General features: G+C 39.8%; 4 protein-coding genes across 4 annotated transcripts in view; all 4 read right to left on the bottom strand.

Moving 5' to 3' along the window:
* mapk8ip1b (mitogen-activated protein kinase 8 interacting protein 1b) overlaps positions 1-3576 on the bottom strand; it is a 41552-nt gene extending 37976 nt beyond the window's left edge. The window contains exon 1 of the mRNA XM_079339062.1: positions 3429-3576. Coding sequence (XP_079195188.1) covers positions 3429-3505 — 77 coding nt within the window. The 5' untranslated portion in view covers positions 3506-3576. The remainder of the gene's footprint in view (positions 1-3428) is intronic.
* Positions 3577-5688: 2112 nt separating this feature from the next.
* Positions 5689-11651, bottom strand: LOC306821486 (malignant fibrous histiocytoma-amplified sequence 1). The gene is made up of 9 exons (XM_079339945.1): positions 11621-11651; positions 10352-11222; positions 9208-9505; positions 8380-8566; positions 8096-8289; positions 6758-7257; positions 6495-6652; positions 6242-6416; positions 5689-5781 (listed from the first exon to the last, which is right to left on the bottom strand). The coding sequence occupies exons 1-9, from the start codon at positions 11634-11636 to the stop codon at positions 5706-5708; spliced, it is 2475 nt and encodes an 824-aa protein (XP_079196071.1). The 5' UTR covers positions 11637-11651; the 3' UTR covers positions 5689-5705.
* Positions 11652-13465: 1814 nt separating this feature from the next.
* On the bottom strand, positions 13466-15880 carry LOC306821769 (guanylyl cyclase-activating protein 2-like; the record flags this gene model as incomplete). The annotated part of the gene is made up of 4 exons (XM_079340343.1): positions 13466-13608; positions 13703-13814; positions 15407-15556; positions 15680-15880. 4 exons carry the CDS (start codon positions 15878-15880, stop codon positions 13466-13468), a joined length of 606 nt encoding a protein of 201 aa, XP_079196469.1.
* A 1473-nt stretch (positions 15881-17353) lies between these two features.
* LOC306821218 (guanylyl cyclase-activating protein 2-like) lies at positions 17354-20627 on the bottom strand (the record flags this gene model as incomplete). The annotated part of the gene is made up of 4 exons (XM_079339501.1): positions 17354-18753; positions 18864-18972; positions 20176-20325; positions 20430-20627. The coding sequence occupies 4 exons, from the start codon at positions 20625-20627 to the stop codon at positions 18626-18628; spliced, it is 585 nt and encodes a 194-aa protein (XP_079195627.1). The 3' UTR covers positions 17354-18625.
* Between the last annotated feature and the right edge of the window lie 483 nt (positions 20628-21110).

Raw genomic sequence — 21110 nt, forward strand, 5'->3', positions numbered from 1 at the left:
CCTGGTTTTATGTTACACTCTTTTTTCCCCCATAATGCACCACAGAGCAGACTACAAACATGATGTTGCTGCACCACACTGTGCGTGCTACACACACACACACACACACACACACACACACACACACACACACACACACACACACACACACACACACACACACACACACACACACACACACACACACACACACACACACACACACACACACACACACACACACACACACACACACACACACACACACTGTTAATGTGAAGGGATCTCCTGTGACGCCCTCTCGTGCATCATATGAGAAATGCAGCGTTGGAGAATTTAAAGGTACAGCGCAACTAAATCAATTCATCTGTATACTTTGTCAATCAAATGAAACGGGAGCTTGATGTTTCAATTAATAATAATTTACTACAAGTTGCTGTATCAATTATTGAGGTCATGCATGTCTTCTTTGTATTGCAAAAATTGTACTTGCTCTTTAATTATTGTTTTGATGCACATTTGTTCTACTTTTCTGCTATCCTGCTGTAACACTGTACATTTCTCAGCTTGCGAGATGAATAAAGGATTATCTTATTTTATGACCCTCTCAGGCTCCGCTAGGGTTCAAAACAGCCGAGGACAACATGAATAAAAAACTGAAATTCAAGCAATATGACTGAGATGTTTCATTTTGACCTGAGGATGAAATATGTGTGTATAACGTAAGAGAGCAGAGGAGGGAATGCATCATTCTGACCATCATTCTGTTTTCCCTTCAAATTTAAATATGATCTGTTTAAAGCTCTGAGTCGACGCGGCACCACAAACTAAAAGGTCCACTCACTGACAGGTGATTCAAACGTAATGGGCAAACTACCATGCACTGAATCCAAATTAGAGGATGAGTTCCTGTATCTGAATATCTCCACACACACACAGAGCGGCACAGACGGCAGCATATCGACAGTCTGTGTTCAGTAAGAGGAAGAGATGGAGGGTTGGAGCACAGCGCGTGGATCAGAGAAGGGCGCCGGAGGAAACCATGCCAACATATGGCTACTCTGGGACTGGGCCAAAACCATGATTGTGGATTATCCTGCTTCCTTTCTCCAGTCTACAACCAGACCACGCTGAAAGATTAATCAAGTCTGCTGTGACTTTTAATCACAAGAAAAGAAGAAGTGTGTTGAACGATATGGAGAGGACCAAGAAGTTCATTATTCTTTCAATACAACGTTTTCATCCCTTGCTTTTTTCAACATTAAGCAGGCTACATGCTGTCACAGTGTTAAAGGGATACTTCACCCATTTACATGAAGCTGTGTATCTTCAGCTTCATGTTTCTTCATGTGACGCAAAAAGCGTCATATTGCATCACATGAAGAAAACTTCCAGGCAAAGAAAAACATATATTTCTCGTCTCAGGGCAAAATGAGGGTTGGATTCACGACCATTCAACACTACTACCATGTTTCTAATGATACACAGCTTCATGTAAATGGGTGAAGTATCCCTTTAAGCGGTGTTGCCTCACAGAGAGGAGGTCCATGCATCCCCGCTGACCGGAGCCTCTCTGTGTGGAGTCTGCATGTTCTACATGGCTTTCTCTCCGGGTATTCCAGCGTCCTCCCACAGTCCAAAGACATGCTCGTAACTGCCTGTAAGTGTGAACGGGAGTGTGTTTGTCTGTCTCTTTATGTCAAAGCTGTGATTGACTGGCAGACCAGTCGAGGGTGTACTTCAACTCTCGCCCTTTCTTGTTTGGATCAGCTCCAAGCCCCCGCGGCCTCGTACTCCAAAGGCGATAAATAATGGATGGATTGATGGACAGCATTAAATCTGATTCTGTCGACTTGTCTTTAAAGATTGCCTTTTTTATTTCGCCACAAACACTTCTACATTTCTCCAACTGCTCGTTCTCCCCTCTGCGGTTTGATTTTTGTGCCGGGTAACTTCGAGGATCTTGATTTATTTTGTGTTTTTATTTTATGTGACGGGTAAATCAAACTGCTGGAGAAACTGTGAAGGCCCTGTGATTAAAAAAAAAAAAAAAAAAGCCAAAGAAAGATGGTTGTGGATGCACCTGTTTGCAGCTCCGTTAATGAGTGTGACGATGAGTCTGTGAGTGAGTGTGAGTGTGTGAGTGTGTGTGTGTGTGTGTGTGTATGACTGTGTGTGTGTGTGTGTGTGTGTGTGTGTGTGAGAGTGCTGTCTCACTGGGGAATATTGATGACAGGCCTTCATCCACCCAGTAATGCAAGTGAAAAATCACAGCTTCTCCTCATGCAGCATTGTAAGTCTCTCTCTCTCTGTGTGTGTGTGTGTGTGTGTGTGACAGCATACAGTATGTGCAGCAGGCAGCTAATCCCTCACACTGCTCGGAGCTTTAGTATGTTGAGTCGTTCTGCAGGTCGATTAGCTCTGATTTAAACCCTTTACCTGACCGAGTCTGTTTTAACTGTTGCTCTGAAGCACTTTCATTGTTTACCACCCGTTCAATTAAGTCTATGAGGCTCGCCATTAATTAATTCTATGTAATAAAATACCATTTGTATTTCTCCAACCACAATGTGACTCATCTTAAAGTCTTTCAGTCCAAATTGCACCCTAGTTAGCCAAAAAAAAAAGATGTGACACCGACAAAACAATGTTTCACAAATGTGAAAAAAAAAAAAAAGTTGTTTTGGGACTGAGATAAACTAAGACAACGAAAAATAAAAAGAAAAGATCCTTTTATTTAGCAATTAAAATATTGTTTCTTATGTTTTGAAAATAAAGCAGTTAGAATAAAATCCGCATCTTAAAACATCTTAAATAGGCCTTTAGATTAGAATATGAGTCCTGCACACACATCAACAGTCTGTGTTTACATCCTCAAATTACGGAGATGAATTTGATGTGAGAGTAGAGATAAATATTTCATTTTAGTGTGCCATAACTGATAGTCACTTACTGTCCTGTAGAGTTGACAACAGAACGATATCACGACAGTTAAAGTGTATTCTATTTCATGTATCCTCTTCACATGTAAATGGAAAGTCAAGTGGATATTGGAGGAAAACACACCTGACAGATCACCGTAAAGCTGGACATGAGGCCATCATAAACTCATTCATCGCTCAGTTGTTGATGAGAGATATTTTGGTTGGAGCAGATCACCAAAAAGTGTGTCACATTAAAAATGTATGTGTGGTTGTAGTGGACGAAGGGAGGACACACAGCACTGCTCAGTCCCCCCCCCAGGGAGCAGACACGCCCAAACACAAAACATGCCACTCAACAACACATTGCCACTTTAAATTGCAAAAGCTGAGTGGAGCCTTACGCAGCTGCAAGCGGCTCCAAGCAGCCAGCATCACGCGTCCACAGCCCCGCAGAGCGCACAGCCTGCGGGGGGGATACAGCTCAGGCTCCCCGCTCAACAAGCTCCCCCCTGCTCGGGTTCTTACCTGAAACTGGCCGGGGACTTCACCCGGATGTTTCGGCCAGGCGGCGGGCTGCTTTTCCTCTTCTCTCGGTCCGCCATGCCGCCCCGTTCTCAGTCCTCCATTGGCTCCGCCGCGCGGCCGCCCAGCAGAGACACCTGAAGAGGTTCTCCGATGCTGCGATACGGTGCTGCATTTAGGGACATTGGGAAATATGGGAACTCAGCCGAGCTGCGCAACAGTGGCCAAACGTTACATTATTAGGACATCAACCTATTGTAACACATTGTAGGTTTTAAGAACAATAAAACAAATTGCTATTAGGCCTAGAGGGGCTTAAAATTTAGCAGCAGGTTTATTCATTCTTAAAGGGCCAGGCACTATTTGTTGACTGTAAATTGGAGTTAAATAGGCTAAAGAATCATGCAGTACAAATTTGAAATGGCTCTTTCTCATCTAAATAATTTAATTATCTGGCAACCACGATCAGGAATAACTGATTATATCACCTAAGTGCATTAAAGTGTGTCAATGTTATCTGAAGACACAAAAGAGAAGGTTAAGACTGTACTCTTTATGTTATTTTGAAAAAAAAAAAAAAAAGCTCAGCAACATTAATCCACCATGAGCAAAAACATTAAGCAACATTAAGAAAAGTAACAAAAACTGCCTTTCAAAAGGCAGAAACCTCAAACAGAACCAGACTTATTCATGTTTAACTGCCAATCTGTTGCTACTATGTTGAGCTTGGAAAGTGGGATAGAGGTACATTATGTAAACACACTTTATGAAATAAAAAGGGAAAAAAATGTGTACTGTAGTATTAGCAGCAACAACAAACTATGATAAGAGACCGATTATTCTAATATAAGATGTCACATACAATAAAATAAAAAGTTTCAAAGCTCTCCAAAACCTGCATCTGAAGTTTCTTACTTTGGCCTTCTGGCATCATGCCCCATTGTTTATAGTAGGAAACGTCCTGCTGTGGAAGTGTAACCTGGTGGAGGGGTTACTGCCCTTTGTGATGTCATGAAGGGAAAAATCTCAGAACGGCCTGTTTGAAAACACATTTTCTGAAAAGTGGATCAGGCAGAAGACGGAGAGGATGGACTTTTCTCATCATTAGGAGGTTTATGGACAGATTAGGGACACATATTAGTGTTAGGAAAAAAATATGGCAATGTTTATTTCGACATTAAAAAAACAAAACATCCTCAAACATGGAAAACATTCACTGAGTAATTAGAACTTGGAGTTTACAAGGAGACCCTGAAGGCAGCAACCAATCCCACAGAGAGGAATTAAAATCTACAGAGATGAGGATACCAGTGGCAGAACGTTGGTTATCAGAAGTCATTATCTCATCATCAGAGAGCATGTCAAAGGTCTGAATTTGTTGATAAATCTAGATAGCTGGTCTGCAGATGACATGGGATTTAAACTGCTGGATTAGTACTAACAGTCACTCCATAATCCACAGAGAAAATAATATGTTATATATAAAAGTCATAGTGATACACTAGCTTTTAGATTTAAAACATAATAATACACAATTTTCTTCAGAGAGAAGACGTTCTTGTTACTTAAAGAGAATTTAGAGCATATGTAATGACAGTAGGACTCCAGCAGAGAGGGACACTGTACACAGAAAAAAAGAAAAAAACAGCCTCTAGTTTTATTGGCATAGAGGAAGTTTGAGAAGCGTTGACCTGACAATATAGCAGAACATTCTTACTTCTGTCTTCATGTTAAGCTCCTATATTTTACATTTACTTATTCTTTAAATCTTATTTTCCCTTTTCATGTTTTGAATAACATCCCATGCCTTTGAGCCTGTATCTCCTTTGTCCTTGTCTTTCCCTTCACAACCCCCGAAATGAGTCGATGAAATGCTTCATTGACATCTCATGTGGTTCGTTTATTCACACTTCAATTGCATTTATTACACTGGGGGAATTTAAAAATCAGTTGATCAGCTTTGAACGCTGTTTCACTTCTTACGCTTATATCGCCCTCTTCAGGCCATGCCGGGAAAGGTTTTCACAGTAACATATATACTCTCTTCTTCAATCCTATCCCAAAATGAGCTGTGACCTAGATTGGTCTTAAATGGTAGCCCCTCATAACAATTGTGATATTTTGAAATTGAAGGGAACTGAAGAAGACAATGGAATGTAATGGGTTGAAATTGCTGTGGCATGCTGATGATAAAGTGTGAGAGAGGTGTATTCTTGACATGTCTTACCACAACACATTAGTTATGATCCTGAAAGATGAACAGTTCATTTAAAGAGACATTTATTTATCTTTTGGAAAAATCAGTTCGGATCTTCTTGTATGTCCTCCTTTGCACACCAATTTCTCCTCATTCACCCTTAAAAAACAACAAAAATACAACTACTAAGTATAACAGGTGTTACACAAAATTATCATGGAGGGTTTTTTTTTCATGTGATAGACGTTTAACTCAATACAGTTGATCCAAAGTACTGAACGGCTGAGACAGAAAACAAGCATGTAAAAAAGGTTACAGACAGGAACAACAACAATAAGAACACACCTGTATCTATTCTGTACAGTGTAACACAAACACTTACAGAGCAATTTATTCCTGAGCTTGAAGGGTTGCATGTTTAAAGTTACATTTTAAAGATTGAGCCAGATGTTGGAAGAGAGTTTTGCAATTTTGGTCAAGCAAATACAGCCCCTTCCTGAAAATATCAGGAGTTTTTCAGGAGTTTTGTGCAAGTTTGAAAGCACTGCTGCAGAAAAGAACAGATATAAAAATGGGGCAGAGACAGGGGTTATCCTATTGAAACCAATAAAACACTCACAGGTTGTAGAAGTCAGTGTTGTTGAGCTCCTGCCAGTCCCTCCAGGTGAAGTAATGTGGACAGCCTCTCTCTGGACAAGGTGTATGTATCTGCTGAGTCAGACCTGGCCACTGCCTGGATAGCACAAACAGCTTGGAAATCACAGCCAAGATCAGATCCCACGACTGCCGAAACCCTGAGGACGGGAAAACAGCTGTTGATCCTGCAGCTGCGTATTCGCCTTCATCATAAAAGAGTGATAACTAATCATTACCCTCGTCCATCTCAGGTCTCCTGCAGCGTATCTCTATGAAAGGATCTTCATCTCTCGTCTTCTGTCTCACCAGACACAGTCTGTTTCCACAGCAGAGGAGACACTGCTCCCTTCCCACCCAGTGAGTCGGGTACAAGGAGCACGTCTTAACGATCACTCTGGTGGTTACACACGGATAGGCAATTGAGGGACGTTTATGCGTGATAAAGGTTAGAAAATCCACATTTAGACAACTTTTAATGAGAATATTTTAACACAGAAACCTGTGAAAGAAGCCGTGTGGAATCTCAGGCAGGAAGTACACATGAACACTGAGGTCATCCTGTCTGTTCTCACCCCACTTTTGGCACACTATGAGATCATCCTTCAGGTAGATTGGAAACAGACAGGCTCCATTTGGATCTCTCTTGGCCTCACAAGCTGACTCCCACTGTTTCTCACCAGGGGTGAACACCGGTGCTTGTGGGTTCAGGCCTCCTCCCACGAGTGTGGGAAGGCACACCTCAAAATGCTGCAGCAGGGTGAGAATAATGCCTTCCTCTCTTTTGGTTCCCACCACTTCTTCCACCAAGTCATCGTCATCCTTGATTAGTTTCTCTATCGCTCTGCGGACCAAGATGCGCAGGGCTGCATTGTGCAGGGTCCCTCTGCACCTCAAGTCATCCACCCAGGTGAACTTCTCTTTAACCAGAGCACCTTCCTGCATGAGAAGGTTTCTGGAGATCCCCTCCAGCTGCTGCACCAGGTCATGTCTCACAATGGTCTGCAAGTAGGAGGAGAAAGGAGTGGAAATGTGATTTATGAATGATGTACATGGAGGTTAAATCTTAAAGAGTTCATTTTGCTGGCAGTGCAGTCATTGTCCTTGCTAACCTCTTTGACATATTCATATCTCTCGCTGGCTCCCCGTCCACAGAAAAAAGGAAAACTATGATTGTTGGAATACAAAGTTTTGTGTTCCCAGTCTAGTGGAACCAGGACACAAAATAATAAGTGCTCCCACTCTTCCCACTCCTAAGAACCATCAGCAGTCCAGGTTACTTCCATTGAAAATACAGCAATGTATTTGTGGAATAGAACAAATTATCAATAACCTAACAGTATTCACAGCCCTTATTTTCCAAGTACACTGAAGTCAACGAGCGGCTGGCTGGGTTGGAAGTGGTGAGAGAAAGGGTGAGCAGGTTGCAGCAGTTGGTTTGTAATCAGGCTCCACCAATCCAGTCTTGATCTTCTCCTTCCTCTCTCCATTCAGCAGCAGCCTCTGCATCCCTACCTGACTCAACTAAAACACATGGCCACACCCGCTGACACACTCATACAGACATGCCCACAGAGAGACACATTCAGATACATAGACTGCTGAGGAGGAGACGGGGCTGCACAGACTCAGGGTCAGAACAACAACTAAACAGGAAGTACCGGTACTCTCAACAGCTGTAAATGTGCACTCCGCCATTTGGGCTAAACTATGTATAATCTTGAGGTCAGGTGCATGTCTACATTCCATAAAGGAGCAGCCTGATATACTGTATGTAAAATGTAGGATCTGTTACAGGAGTTTTGTTTTTTTATTTTAGTGACATTTTAACACCGCTCACCTTGAACATGGAAATAAGGAATGAGGGCTGGATAAACACTCTGTCGCTGAGCACACTGATGTCTTCGTACCAAATGATCACTCCAATCCGATGCAGATATCGCAGGAGGGATCGCAGGATGGAGCTGAGGCTCTCACTGCTTAACTTAACATGGTTTAGAATGCAATCATTCAGTTCTTCAAGTTGCATAATACCTGGAAAAAATAGAAATCAACACAAGGTTTTTTATTTCTTCTTTAAACTGCTTTTTATTGTATTGTCCTCTAAGTCAGAAACTAGCTTACCATGCTGGGGGATTTCATGCAGAGCAATAAGGGTACAAATGGCCTGTGACACTGTTTCATAGCTTGTTGGTAAAATGCACCCAGTGCATAGAAACACACTTTCTGACTGAATGCACGTTAAAACATGACTCCTCAGCTTTCCAATATCCTCCATCCTTGTGCAGTCGATGGTCATAACATCCAGAACCTAAAGTGGAGATAAAGCCATGAAAGTGTGTATATGCAAGGAAAGAAAATATCATCATTTTAAGAGCAGCACCTGTATTATGGGCCTACTTTTAAAAAATTCTTTCAAACACATTAACCATTAAGATGAATTTATGTATTGAATTGATTTCTGGCTTTCTTTCTTATTGTTACTCAGATGTGGCTTGGGTGGCACGGTGCTGTAGTGGTTAGCACAGTTCCCTCTCAGCCAGGAGTTCCTGGTTCCAATCACTGTCAGACAGGAGCCTTTCTGTGGGGAGTTTGCATATTCCCCCTGTGCATGTGTGGGTTCCCACAGGGTACTCCAGCTTCCTCGCACAGTCAAAAAACATGCCAGGAGGTCAAATGGTCAAATGGTCAAATTGCCCTTGGTGTTAATGCAAGTGTGACTGGTTATCTGTATGTCAGCCCTGTGATGACTGTCAAACAGCCCAGGGTATAACCGCCCAATGACAGCTCCCTGAGCTTGAAGACCCTGAAGTGGATAAGCGGTATATATAAGGGATGAATAGATCTGGCTTCTCATTTTGCAACCTGTTCAAGCAAACATATTAACTAAATTAAAGTAATTGTGAATGATATGAAACTGTAAAAAAACAAAAAAAAAAAAAACAGTAGTACCTTCAAATTGTATTCCAAAAGACAATCCAGCTCTTCAAGCTGGTCTGCAAAGAGAGAGGGGTTTGCGTTTTCTTCCAGATTTCTCTTCTGTTGTGTTAAAACTGTCCTTCTGTTTGCCAACATGGTTTTGATCTTCTCCTCAATGTCGGTCTTCTTCTCCATCACCTCCTCCTGGTCTGCGCACTGGTCGCAGTGCGTCCCCACCAGCAGCACCACTGAGTCTGGCACACGCAACTGTATGTTGTTTATCCAAAACCAAAGTTGGTCTCTGAAGGACTGTGGGTCTTCAATGCTGTAGCTGATGAAAAGTAAATTCAATTTCAGGCTCTGTGCACAAGAGAATTTGTAAACTATGCACACGAGTGTTAGTTGTTAAATACTTGTATATATAAAAGTACTTACAATTCACAAATTTATAGAAATGCAAGATTTAGAGACTATAAGTTAGTGACATTGTAAGAGACTACAGCCATGCTGGTGACTAAGAAAGGCTATACTGAGTCAGGGTTTTTCCTCCATCTAAATTTACAGGCATCTACCTCCACCTTATTTTGTACCGTCACTGGCCCTCATCAAAGTCAAAGTCAAAGTTTTTTATGAAGAACATAGTTTTCTATTTGGTGGCTATTGTTTCGAACTGCCTTTACAGCTGTACATTGACATGGTGGCAGCACTGTGTCATAATTAATTAATTAATTAATTTTGTCCAAAATCTATAAAAGTTTAGAGACACATGAAGTTCATAATTACACTGTGAGGATGTCATGGATTTGCCTTGACTTGTTATATTTAAAATGGTTATCCTGTCCATGGAGATAGTTTTAATATTTGGACGTCTATGGTGGAAAAAATAAACACATTTCTAACTCCAGTAAAAACAATCGGAAGGTAATTATGAATAAAATCTGAATAATTTATAGTGAGTGTTAGGCAAAGCTTGGGTAAAGAAGTAAACGTCTCTTTGTGCCTTTCATGTTCATCATCATACTCCATGTGAATGATTACGCTTCAAATCTGCGAGAATGTCAAATTGGACATCCAAACACTTTTAACTGACCTTACCCTGACAAGTTCATGTCATGGCTCGATTTCAGATCAACTGTAGCGTCTACAGATTGAGAAGTAACCTTCTGCTGTAGCTTACCTGGCTAAATCAACAGTGAGGATGACAAGGGCTCGTGGTGTGATGAAGACATGATGAGTCAGGTAGTACTCTTCCTGCCCAGCAAAGTCCCAGAAGAGGAAACGAATTCCCTCAGCATAGAGTTGACTGATTTCTATTCCCTCAGTACGGTCCTCCACTGCTATAGCCACAGGCTTGCCTTCCCTCAGGCTACGGCAAAGTGTGGACTTCCCTGCCATAGAGCAGCCCAGGAACATGGTCTTGACTGTCCAGGCACTGTACGTGTTAGGGTTTTCATCCATATGTTGGAAGTAGCGCTCGATGTCCATGACCCCTCCAGCGCAGACTTCCTCTGGTGGGAACCTCAGTGGGTTTCCCATGACTTTGCACACTGTCAGCTCACAGGTACCTTTCTGAAAGAGCTGGGACGGAAGCTCGGTCAGTTGGTTCTTCTCAACAAATAGCTCCTTCAATTTTGGGAGACCAACGAGCGGTTGGATGTCCTTCAGGCAATTCTTGGAAATGTCCAAGTAAGTGATACTAGTGCCCTGGTTTATGTCTGAAGGAAGCTTGGCAAGGCGATTGGTGCTGAGTTTCAGGAACTTCAAGTTCCTGAGCTTTGGAAAGATTCCCTCTGGGATGCATCTGATGTTGTTCTGGTTCAAGTAGAGTCCCTCTAGTTTCTGCAGGTTGATCATTTCATGAGGAAACTCCATTATTTTGTTCCTTGAAAGATTAAGCTCAGTGAGGAAGGGGAATCTGGAGATGCCGGTGACCCGTTTCATTTTGTTCCTCTGCAAATCCATGCTTCTAGTATGTACTGGAACATCCTGAGGAAGGCACTTGCGCTTCTGTCCTGACAGGTCACAATACTCCCAACTTGTTGTTTTGTCTTTGTAAAAAATAATTAGATTATATTTGAGATATGGGCACTGTTTTAACTGGTTTACAATAGTTTATTCTTAATGAGTCCAAGGTTCAAGAGTTCTGAAGGATTTAAAACCCAAGTTATCCCAAAACGTAATCCTTTTTCTTAGTATAAACAAAATGCTACAGTGACATAGCTGCCAGAATCCCAAAGACGTTCACTGTCACCTTTTGAAACTCCTCTGTAAGCTTAGAAATACCTTCAAAGTGAGTTCCTAGTAAGTTTCTGAGCAAGTATAGGTATAGTGAAAGAATTATGCCTCCATGTAGAAATCTCAGTATTTGTTCCTGTCCCTAAAAACACACCACTAACTGTAATTGCAAACTTCTATCAATAATCCAAATAAATAGTAGGTTGCTTACCGTTTAGATGGAGCATTTTCCACCCTTCAGATATCTGTCTCTCATAAAGTGTGCTGAACAAAATGGTTTCTAGCTGATTGTAGCATAAAACACCCGTTGGCAGCAGATATACAGAAGTAAAATGCAGAACTTCTCATAACTTCCCAAAAGTAAAAACCCTCAGCTTTCTGCAGTATATGACTACACTTTTTAAAACATCTGTTAATGGTACAATTTGTTAGATTTCCAAACAGTAGCGATTATTATACCTTAAAAAAAAAAAAAAAAAAAAAAAAGCATCACCACCTACTCCTACAAAAAATGCCACTTCATATGGCCTTAAAACTCCTTCATATCCTCCCACTCGCTCAGGGTGAAAGTACTTCCTGCTGCTTTCAGACCTTGACTTTAGGGAACTTCCAAAAACATATCTGGGTAAAGTCAGAGGTGACTGTTTGAATCTTTGCACCTGAAGGTGAAGGACTTCTAATTTCGGTCAGGTAATAGTGCATACCCATGAGTAACTTTGCTTTTTATATTTACTAATTTCTTAACATAACCAAAACTTGGAAATACAGATGTTATATCATGCCTTGCTGTCTACCAGACTTTATAAATATAAATAAATATTTTATTTAAACCTTTTTAATTTTTTCCTTTATCAGAAAGGACAGCTGCAAAAAAAAGTGTTGGGAGCAGAGATTGGGGAAGACGTGCAGAAAAGGGCAGAGGTCGGATTCGAACCCACAGCTCCAAAGATGAGGACTATACCCACTTTGCGAGGGACATGTGACATAACCACTAGGGTTTTTTTTTGGTTTTTTTTAAATAAGGGCTAGGCTATCGCCGCCTCAAATCACATTAATTTGTCATATTTTCTATTTTTATTTACATCACTTAATGTTAACAATAATCCTACTATACCTCACCGAAACAGAGCAGCATTGGACAGATGGAAAACAACAAACCGTTACTGGCTGACCTGTTGCACAATGAGTCATTTACATGAATATAACAAAGTATTAAAGTTGCTGTTGAAATGTTTGTCATTGTCTAATGAGCATAATTTCAACACGATTGTCTATGTAATAAGTGCTCATTGGAGATACAGATTGACTAAAGGTCCAACAGGTGGAAACATGATTTTAGAATTCAGACCATCAAACCCCAGTAACAATCAATCAATCCTTTATTCATCTTGCAACCGGAGAAATTAGTGTCTGTTGTCAACACAAGATGTTGCTACTCACGTATTCTCCCAATTCTGCTCTTGGAAAACGTTTACGTTATTGTCATTTTTCGGACTCACAGCAGATATAGGTGTGCAGATATAGGTGCAATGTGTCACTTCACTGGTCGACTGCATTGTTGCTTCAAAAACTGTTGCATTACTATGAAAACAAGGAAAATGCGCTCAAAATAGCTCTTTTAATGCTGCACAGCAGTAATTATGGGCATTATACACATTGTATTTTATAAGAGGTCTTAACTGTCAATCTGAGAAGTGAAACTATATGCTGCTATGCTAAACAACTTAGCATACATCATGGCTGCCAGCAAATATTAATACAGCAACAAAAAATACAAAATGATTCATAATTAATGAATCTATTTGTCACACTATTGTGGAAAAAGGCAAAGTTTATAAGCCACAAAATCGGTAGAATTCATACTGTGAAGTCTGATTTCCACTGAAATCTCATACTATCGACCAAAATGAAGTCCTTGACATTCTCATAGGTGCACAGGTGCACGTATAAGTCCATTTTGCTGTCATTTAACAACATTAATGTGAGTCTTCTCACATACTGCTGGTTCACAGTCCATGGTTTCCTTTCCATTTGGCATGCTTGGAAGATCAAATCTTCAGGAGTCTTTGTTTTCCTTGAGTTTCTTGTCACACATGAACTTATGGACATATCCATTAGGATTGACATCAAGTTTTAGGAAGCTCTGCAACCACAGACTAGTCTGAGCTCCTTGCACAAACTCCTCGAGTGTAATTTCACCTGCAACACAAACAGAACAGCTTTGAGGTCATTACTAACATGAAGGGAACCAAAAATCTTTAAAGGCCTTTCATTGAGTCTGCAGTCAACTTACCATCGCTGTTCACATCGACCTCTCGAAAGATGCGCTCACACACCTGCTCAGAAGTAAGGGTCACTGTTCCTGTTTCATCAAACACAGAGCCCCTCTTTATCCTGTAAATAATCTGAAAGATAATTCAAAAATGTGATTATTCTGGTATTGACATGTTTAGTTTGTGGTCACACTTGTTACATACGTCAAGAGATACTAATGTTAGTCTAATGGCTTCTATCTAACCAATGGACCTTAGGTGCCACCGCAAACCAAAACGTCATTGCCTCCTTCAAGTGACTCAAGCTGTGTTGATGCGAGCTATAGGTATGTGTGAGGCCCGTGTTATGTGAGGCATGTTTGTGGACAGTAGGCACCCCCCCTCTCATATTATTTAAGTATTTTTGTTTTGTCAGTTGTTAAGTATTTTTGTTTTGTCAGTTGTCAAGTCGCATTGTTAAATATATCTGTACAAAGGCACTGTGATATTTTTAGTGGGTATAATTGTGAAGAAGAAGTACAAAGTGTAACACAGGCACTTTTGGGGCAGCTCAGGGCAGCACAGGGGTCTTTGATGCCATGCGCAGCTCAGTTGACCTAGACGTCCGAGAGTGTGCATCCACGTGAAGTTGATGTTTGTGTCTCTGTGTTTCAGGTAAGAAAAGTGATGTAAGTGACAGTAGAAAATCCACAGTTAGCCTTCTTTAATATTTACTGTGTGTATGTGTGTGCAGAATATTTGTCTCATTGTTTGAGAGGCAGAAGCATTATTTTTGAAGAGCGGGTCTTTGATGCCATGCGTAGCTCAGTTAACCTAGACGTCCGAGAGTGTGCAGCCACGTGAAGTTGATGTTTGTGTCTCTGTGTTTCAGAGAAAATTAAAGAATCATAAAAATCCCACGCACGCTTGGTCCTTCGTGTATAAGTGTGCAACATATGTCAAAGACTATTTATTAGCTTTTAAGTTGGGTTGTGACTGAGATTGCGTAAACTGTTCAATATAACTACTTCCATCTTGTCCTGAAAAGTACAAGATGGAAGTAGCCAACTGTTCATATTCAACACCAGATATGAACATCAGTTTAATTCAATGTTTGTCAACATTGCTTATGATAGAAAAAGCTCTTTGTCAACATAAAGTGTTGTACTTGTATGTATGTATAAAACCCTACATTAAAACGTTTTGGTTAAAATGTGAACCTAAATCCAAAGGCAACTAAAGTTCATTAAGACACAACTTTTTCAGGAACTTCCACCACTTTCATTTTACTCTGAAATAACTTGGATGATTCATCTTTATATATAAAGTGTCAAATTGTCTTCACCAAAAACAATACAGTATATTTGGCACAACTTTGGTGCATATATTTCAGAATGTCAGACACTAGGTTAGGTTGGGTTGTTTCGACTGGTGCAAGCTTTCATGTACATTTTCCAACTCTGAGACACATTTTTCAGATGTGTCTGACACTACAGGAAAGCAGCAGCAACCCAAACTACTGACAGAGTGCTGACTGTAAAGAACATTTCAGGCTTTTGTGCACTTGACAAGGTGTAGTTAAAAGCCATCTGCACCAAATTTAAAATTCAACAATGTTTCAACTCCTGAATCACAGTCCATCACACTTTTTACATGAATTGAGACATAAGACTGTAACTACAAATGCATTGAAGCAAGTGTTACACGTAAGCAACGTTAATCATAAAATCATCACTTGTTTTTACCTTAACAATTTTCCGTAGTTCGCTTCTGTCAAGACGACCGTTGTCATCGCTGTCAAACACCTTAAAAGACCACCGCAGCTTATCTTCAAGTTTACCTCGAAGGACAAGATTAAGTGCAGCCACATACTCTATAAAGTCCATTGTGTTATCCTGTAAACAGGGAAGCATTATGATTGAAACTCAAACATGTATAGTGGGATAAGACTTGGATAGATTATGATGGTTAGTCATATTGCTCAGACATTTCTTTGAGGACTCAAACATTTTACTCACATTATTCATATCAAATGCTCTGAAGATGTTGTCCATGTAATCAGATTCAGGTGTACCAGACTGTACTCCAAACATCTTCTTGAACTCATGCAGGTACAAAGAACCACTGGGGCAATCCTTGATGAATGACTTATAGAGGTCCTGGATGCTCATTAACTCCAGTTCTACATCCTGGTACTGTGCTTGATGGTTTTGTCCCATATTTAGTCCAAGTCCTACCACTCCAGCACAACTGAAAAGTTATTATTGATACACATGCATTACTAATGTAGTATCCCAGAAAAATCCTGCAGTGAATTGTCCGGTAGATTCCTCATGTCTGCTGGCTGCAAATGTCTCTGCAACAGCTCATAGGTTGAGAGCTGAGGAGTGTGTGATAAGTTTATGTGATGCTCGACCCCTCCATACCAATACGCTTACTTTTAGCCAGAGTCTTCGGTAAGCTGTCTTTAAAGCGCTAATCCACACGCATTATCCTATCTTGAACCTTTTGCAGCCCAGGGTCACTGATTCTCTTTATGCTATGGGTTACTAAAAGGGCAACTCTGAAACAGTGACTTAAAGCCTGTGTCCCATAAAGATATATGCTCTGTAATTCTTTAAATATTATCTCAGCATTTTGTCATGCTCTTTCCACGGCCACTAAAGATATCTGAATTCTATTAAAAATTCTCACCAGTAAGGAGTTATTTTTCATTATTTTACCATATACTACACTATGCAAACGATGTATCCATCTTCACATCACTCTTTCACTATATGATCCCATCTTTACCAATGAACATTCAGTATACATTGGTATTTCTGATCATTTTCCCAAATAAAATTGACCAAAAAACAGAAGACCTGCTCTTCAGTACATCCAAATGTTGGGTGAGTCCATTCTATTTCACAACGAAATAACAGTGATGGAGTCTCTCGGGAGCATTATATCAGACAGTACACTTATATCCACATGGATATTTACAAGCCTCATCAGTGGAGCGTTCTATTAAATATCTCAATAGTTTGTTGACCCATCATCTCGTCCAGAAGTTCTCCATCTTTTAGACACTTCTTCTTTAGCGCCATTTAAACAACAGAAAGGAACCCTACTTATTCTCTTTGAAAAAAGCACAGCCCATCACATTCACCACCTTAAACATACATAATATTTATTGTGTCCCTGTTTAGAACTGTTTAATCACCATCAAATGTCACAGATTGACGTGAAATTGGAAGGAGAGTTTTTTTTCTTTCAATTTAATGGACTGATATTTAAATAGTCAGGTTGAAGAGGACATATCTCCCTTTTCCACCTTTTCAAACAATCCCTGTGGTCTAATTGACAACATCTGCACTGTGCTTTGGTCAAATGAAAACTTGAATCAAGCACCAGAGGAGGTTGTGACCCTGTACAGACCAGCTCTATCAGAACGCTCCGTTTTGGCGTGTGTGTCTCTTTAAATGCAATGATCCTCTCCTGAGTTTACCCCGTAGACATCACTCCTTTGATAGCGAAGTAAAAACGGCGGACCAGGGCAAAAGTGTCAAGGCTGATGGTAGAGTCTATGGGTGGAGATACCAGGGGAGAGGATTTTTTTCACCAGAATCCCACTGTGACATCGCAAGTTGAGCAAATTTGAAACAGCATTTTCCACTGTGATTTAAGACATATGCAGACCACAAACAAAGGACTGGTTATGGATTTACTGCACATTTTACCCAAAATATACTGTATGTTTACATTTCATTGGTATCGGACACAAATAACACCATGACAGTGCAAAACACAGGCCATTTTGTAGAGACGTATGCAACAAATTTTCTCCGCAGTTTAGATCAAAGTTTTAACTTAAGTGACAGATATTGTCATTTTCATAAAGGAAAGGTATCACAGTAAGTGATTATGGTAAAGCAATGGATCGAGAAAAAGGGAGAATTCATGGTTTTCATGGGTGTGTCAGTGACAGTAACATTGTGTTTATAATAAGCTCTTTTAATTTCAACTGCAGAGAGACAGGAGGGAGGAGTGGGAGGTAACATGCAGCAAAGATGTAATTACTTTAGTACAAACAACAAAAAAATATGAGTGTGCTGTTAAGGTTATTATTTGGTGATAAACAAAGAAAAATAATTGAAAAAACAACGATAAAAAAGCAGGCATTAAAGTAATTCACTTTTTACATATTGACACTGCATAATAAGAAGGCTGTGACTCGAGTTAGCAATATATATATATATGTATGTTAAACATAAATGCACACAATATTGATATTCTTTTAGTAAGGTTTTAACACATGTTTTAGCGCTTGAATATAAGTCGTGAGTGGTTTTAGGATTTTTCCATATTTCCACATGGGAAAGGTTATTATGCTTCAACAACCAGTTTTTAATCCCAGCCTTTCTGATGTGGCAGCATGATCTGAAAAACTGCCAATTGAAAATATGAAAATGGGTATTCTTAAAGGATTTGAGGATCAATTTCTAATTATTGCGTCAAGCTTGTTGCTTTGATGGTGTTGATGTCTTTTAATGAAGGTTGATATGAAGTCACTTTGGGTGGCAGTTTAGTGTAACAAATAGGAAGGAGCTTGTATATATCGAATTGTTCAAATGAACCCTGAATGTACTTACTTTAGGTCATTACAAGTTCGTAAGTTAGTACCATACCATGGGTATGTAGAGTTAGAGGTATTTAAACCCAAACCAAACTTAAAGACCTAAAAGCAAAGCAATTCATTTTGGTGTGGAGGCTAGGCCTAATAAATCAAAAATCGTTTTGCAACAATCCAAGTCCTATTGGCGTATTTTATAATATTCAACTTGATCATTGTATTTTTAAAAGGCAAACCAAAAAATGACATTTAAGTTATTGCTAACTTCAACCCATAGTGCTGCACTGGAAGAAGGGACATATATACCATATCCCTGAGTTCATTGTGTAAATACATTGGCTATATATTGTCAAAAGTGTGCACTCTTTCTTCTCTGCTCTATTATCCATCTGGCAGGGTTCATATCCAACTTCAACATGTTTAAGAGCCAGGGGTCCTGCTTTGCGCCCATTATAAACTCGTCCATGCTGATATGACCTGTAAAGCAATAAAAACATAAAAGCAAGGTTATTCCTCATTGCAGAAACAACATTCAACTAATCAGTGTGTCTGTTCAGCCTATAAAAGCTTATTTACTATATGCTTACCATCTCCATCTCGATCAACAGCCTGGAAGATTCGATCCACAACCTCGTCAACTGTAAGCCGATCATCAGCCGCCCCTGTCGTTTGGCCTCTCTTTAATCGATAGATACTCTGGATGAAGAAAAAGAAGAGAAAAGTTGTAGTTTGTATATAAAACAATTTGTTGTCCATATAACCCAGCCATTAGCATGAAACAATGCTCTCAGTGGTGGCACACTCAGTAGCTAATGCGGATCAACATTAATAAACAACAATGGTTAAGATACATGTAGATGGATCTTGTTTGATTTGTATGTAGGTTAAAGCTTACTGACAGATTTTTAAATCGATTGAACACGTAATGTGTTTTTGTGAATGAAGTAAAAGATTACAATAATAACCTTGGAAATAAAATTAGAATAATTGTTGTTCATATATGGCTCAAACAAACACAGGACCCTGTAGTTAAAAGTTCATGTCCTAGTGAAACCAAAAGTTTAATGCACAACTCCAAGACATCATGTAACAAAATTCACCTTAGCAATCGCGTTAAAGTAACTTAAGATTCTATTTCAACACAAACTGCAACTGTCCATGGCTAACAGCTAACATCACTAACAATCCTATTTTAACACAAACAATAACTGACCACAGCTTCTTTGGGACATGAAAGATCTCACATTAGCAATCAAGATATAATACAAATACTTAATTGATACAATGCTTCTGGTCCCAAAGTAGTTCAGGAAAAAGGACAGTGAATGTTTGTTGGAAACAAATGTGTTGCTAAATGCTAAGACATCGACTTTAGGTTACCACCATGACTAGTTCAAAGACACTCCACTATCCCCAGAGGAACATATAGGCCTGTCTGCGGCTAATATAAATGTTTCATTTTTGAATATTTTTTCTTTACCAGAAAACTGGTTTAAAAGGTGAGAGTAAACATTGTTAGATTATAAATCAGGTCTCAAGTCTGAAAGTTAACCATAATAAATTGGATTGATCCAATTAGATTAGCCATTTTATTGAGGGAAGATGTTTTTTTCAGTGAAGTCACATGAGTTATATTTAGCCTTTTCCCTAAATCACATTACACTGGCATAGCTTATAGGACTGTTGACCGTTGTTAATGCTATTAGCAACACCCATTCTCTCACTATAATAGCAACATGCTTACTCCGTTAAGAAATGTTTTGAAAATGACAAAAATTAGGTAGATTTTAAGATGTGAACAGTAAGAAGGTAAAGGAATATACCTGTTTTGACGTTTATAAAATCAGTTCCATCCAAAAAGCCAAAATACACATTGTTGTTATTTACATTTAGACTTACATCTATTATTGAGCGTAGTTCTTTCCTGTCTATGGAGCCGTTGTTGTCTCTGTCATACACCTTGAATGACCAGCGCAGTTTATGGTCCAGACTTCCCCGGAAAACCAGATTCAGCGCTGCCACAAACTCAAGGAAATCTATGGTATTGTCCTAAAAGGTTGTATAATGACAAAGGCAGAGGGGGGGAACTGGGTTAGTTTTTGTCACATTCTGATACAGTACACAACGCAAGGATATAACTTTTACTTTCTTACCCCATTGTTGTCAAAAGCTCGAAACATGTTCTCGGCATAGTCAGACGCTTCCCCTGTAGGATCCACACCAAAAAAGCGCCTAAACTCATGCAGAAAAAGTCGTCCACTTGGGCACTCCGTCACAAATTTTTTGTACATGTCCTGAATTGCTATGATATCAATCTCTTCACTGTTCTCTGTTGGCTGTGTCTGACCCATTGCTGGTTTTTCATGTATCAGTCCATGTTCCTACAGCCTTTGGATAAACTCCGCAACGGAGTGACCTGACTTGAAACAGACATCTCACGCTCTAGTCTTTTTTTAATACCCTGTGAAATCCCAAAGCCACAGTTTACGTTTGAGACAGGTGATTAGTGTGGCCTCAGGATTACTCTGGTATTAGGTTGCTGGGGTTTCCTCGCTCTGAGTTCAGAGGGTCTGAAGCTAAATGTAGGACGAGTGCAAACTCACAATAGAGGTTTGGGTCCGACATGCAAATAAAAGGTACAGTACCTCAGACATGGGGTCTAATAAAATAGAAAATTGAAAATAATGTAAAGAAAGCGAGGACAGCTCTAAACTGCAACTTTGATATATGACTTGAGTGTCTCTAAAAAAAAACAAAAGGGGGGGGAGGGGTTCTGTGTGTTCATTATTGACAGCAATGTACTTTTTTAAAGAATACTTTTCAGATACAAGAAA

This window comes from Symphodus melops, assembly GCF_947650265.1.
Source record: "Symphodus melops genome assembly, chromosome: 3".
Taxonomy (NCBI): Eukaryota; Metazoa; Chordata; class Actinopteri; order Labriformes; family Labridae; genus Symphodus; species Symphodus melops.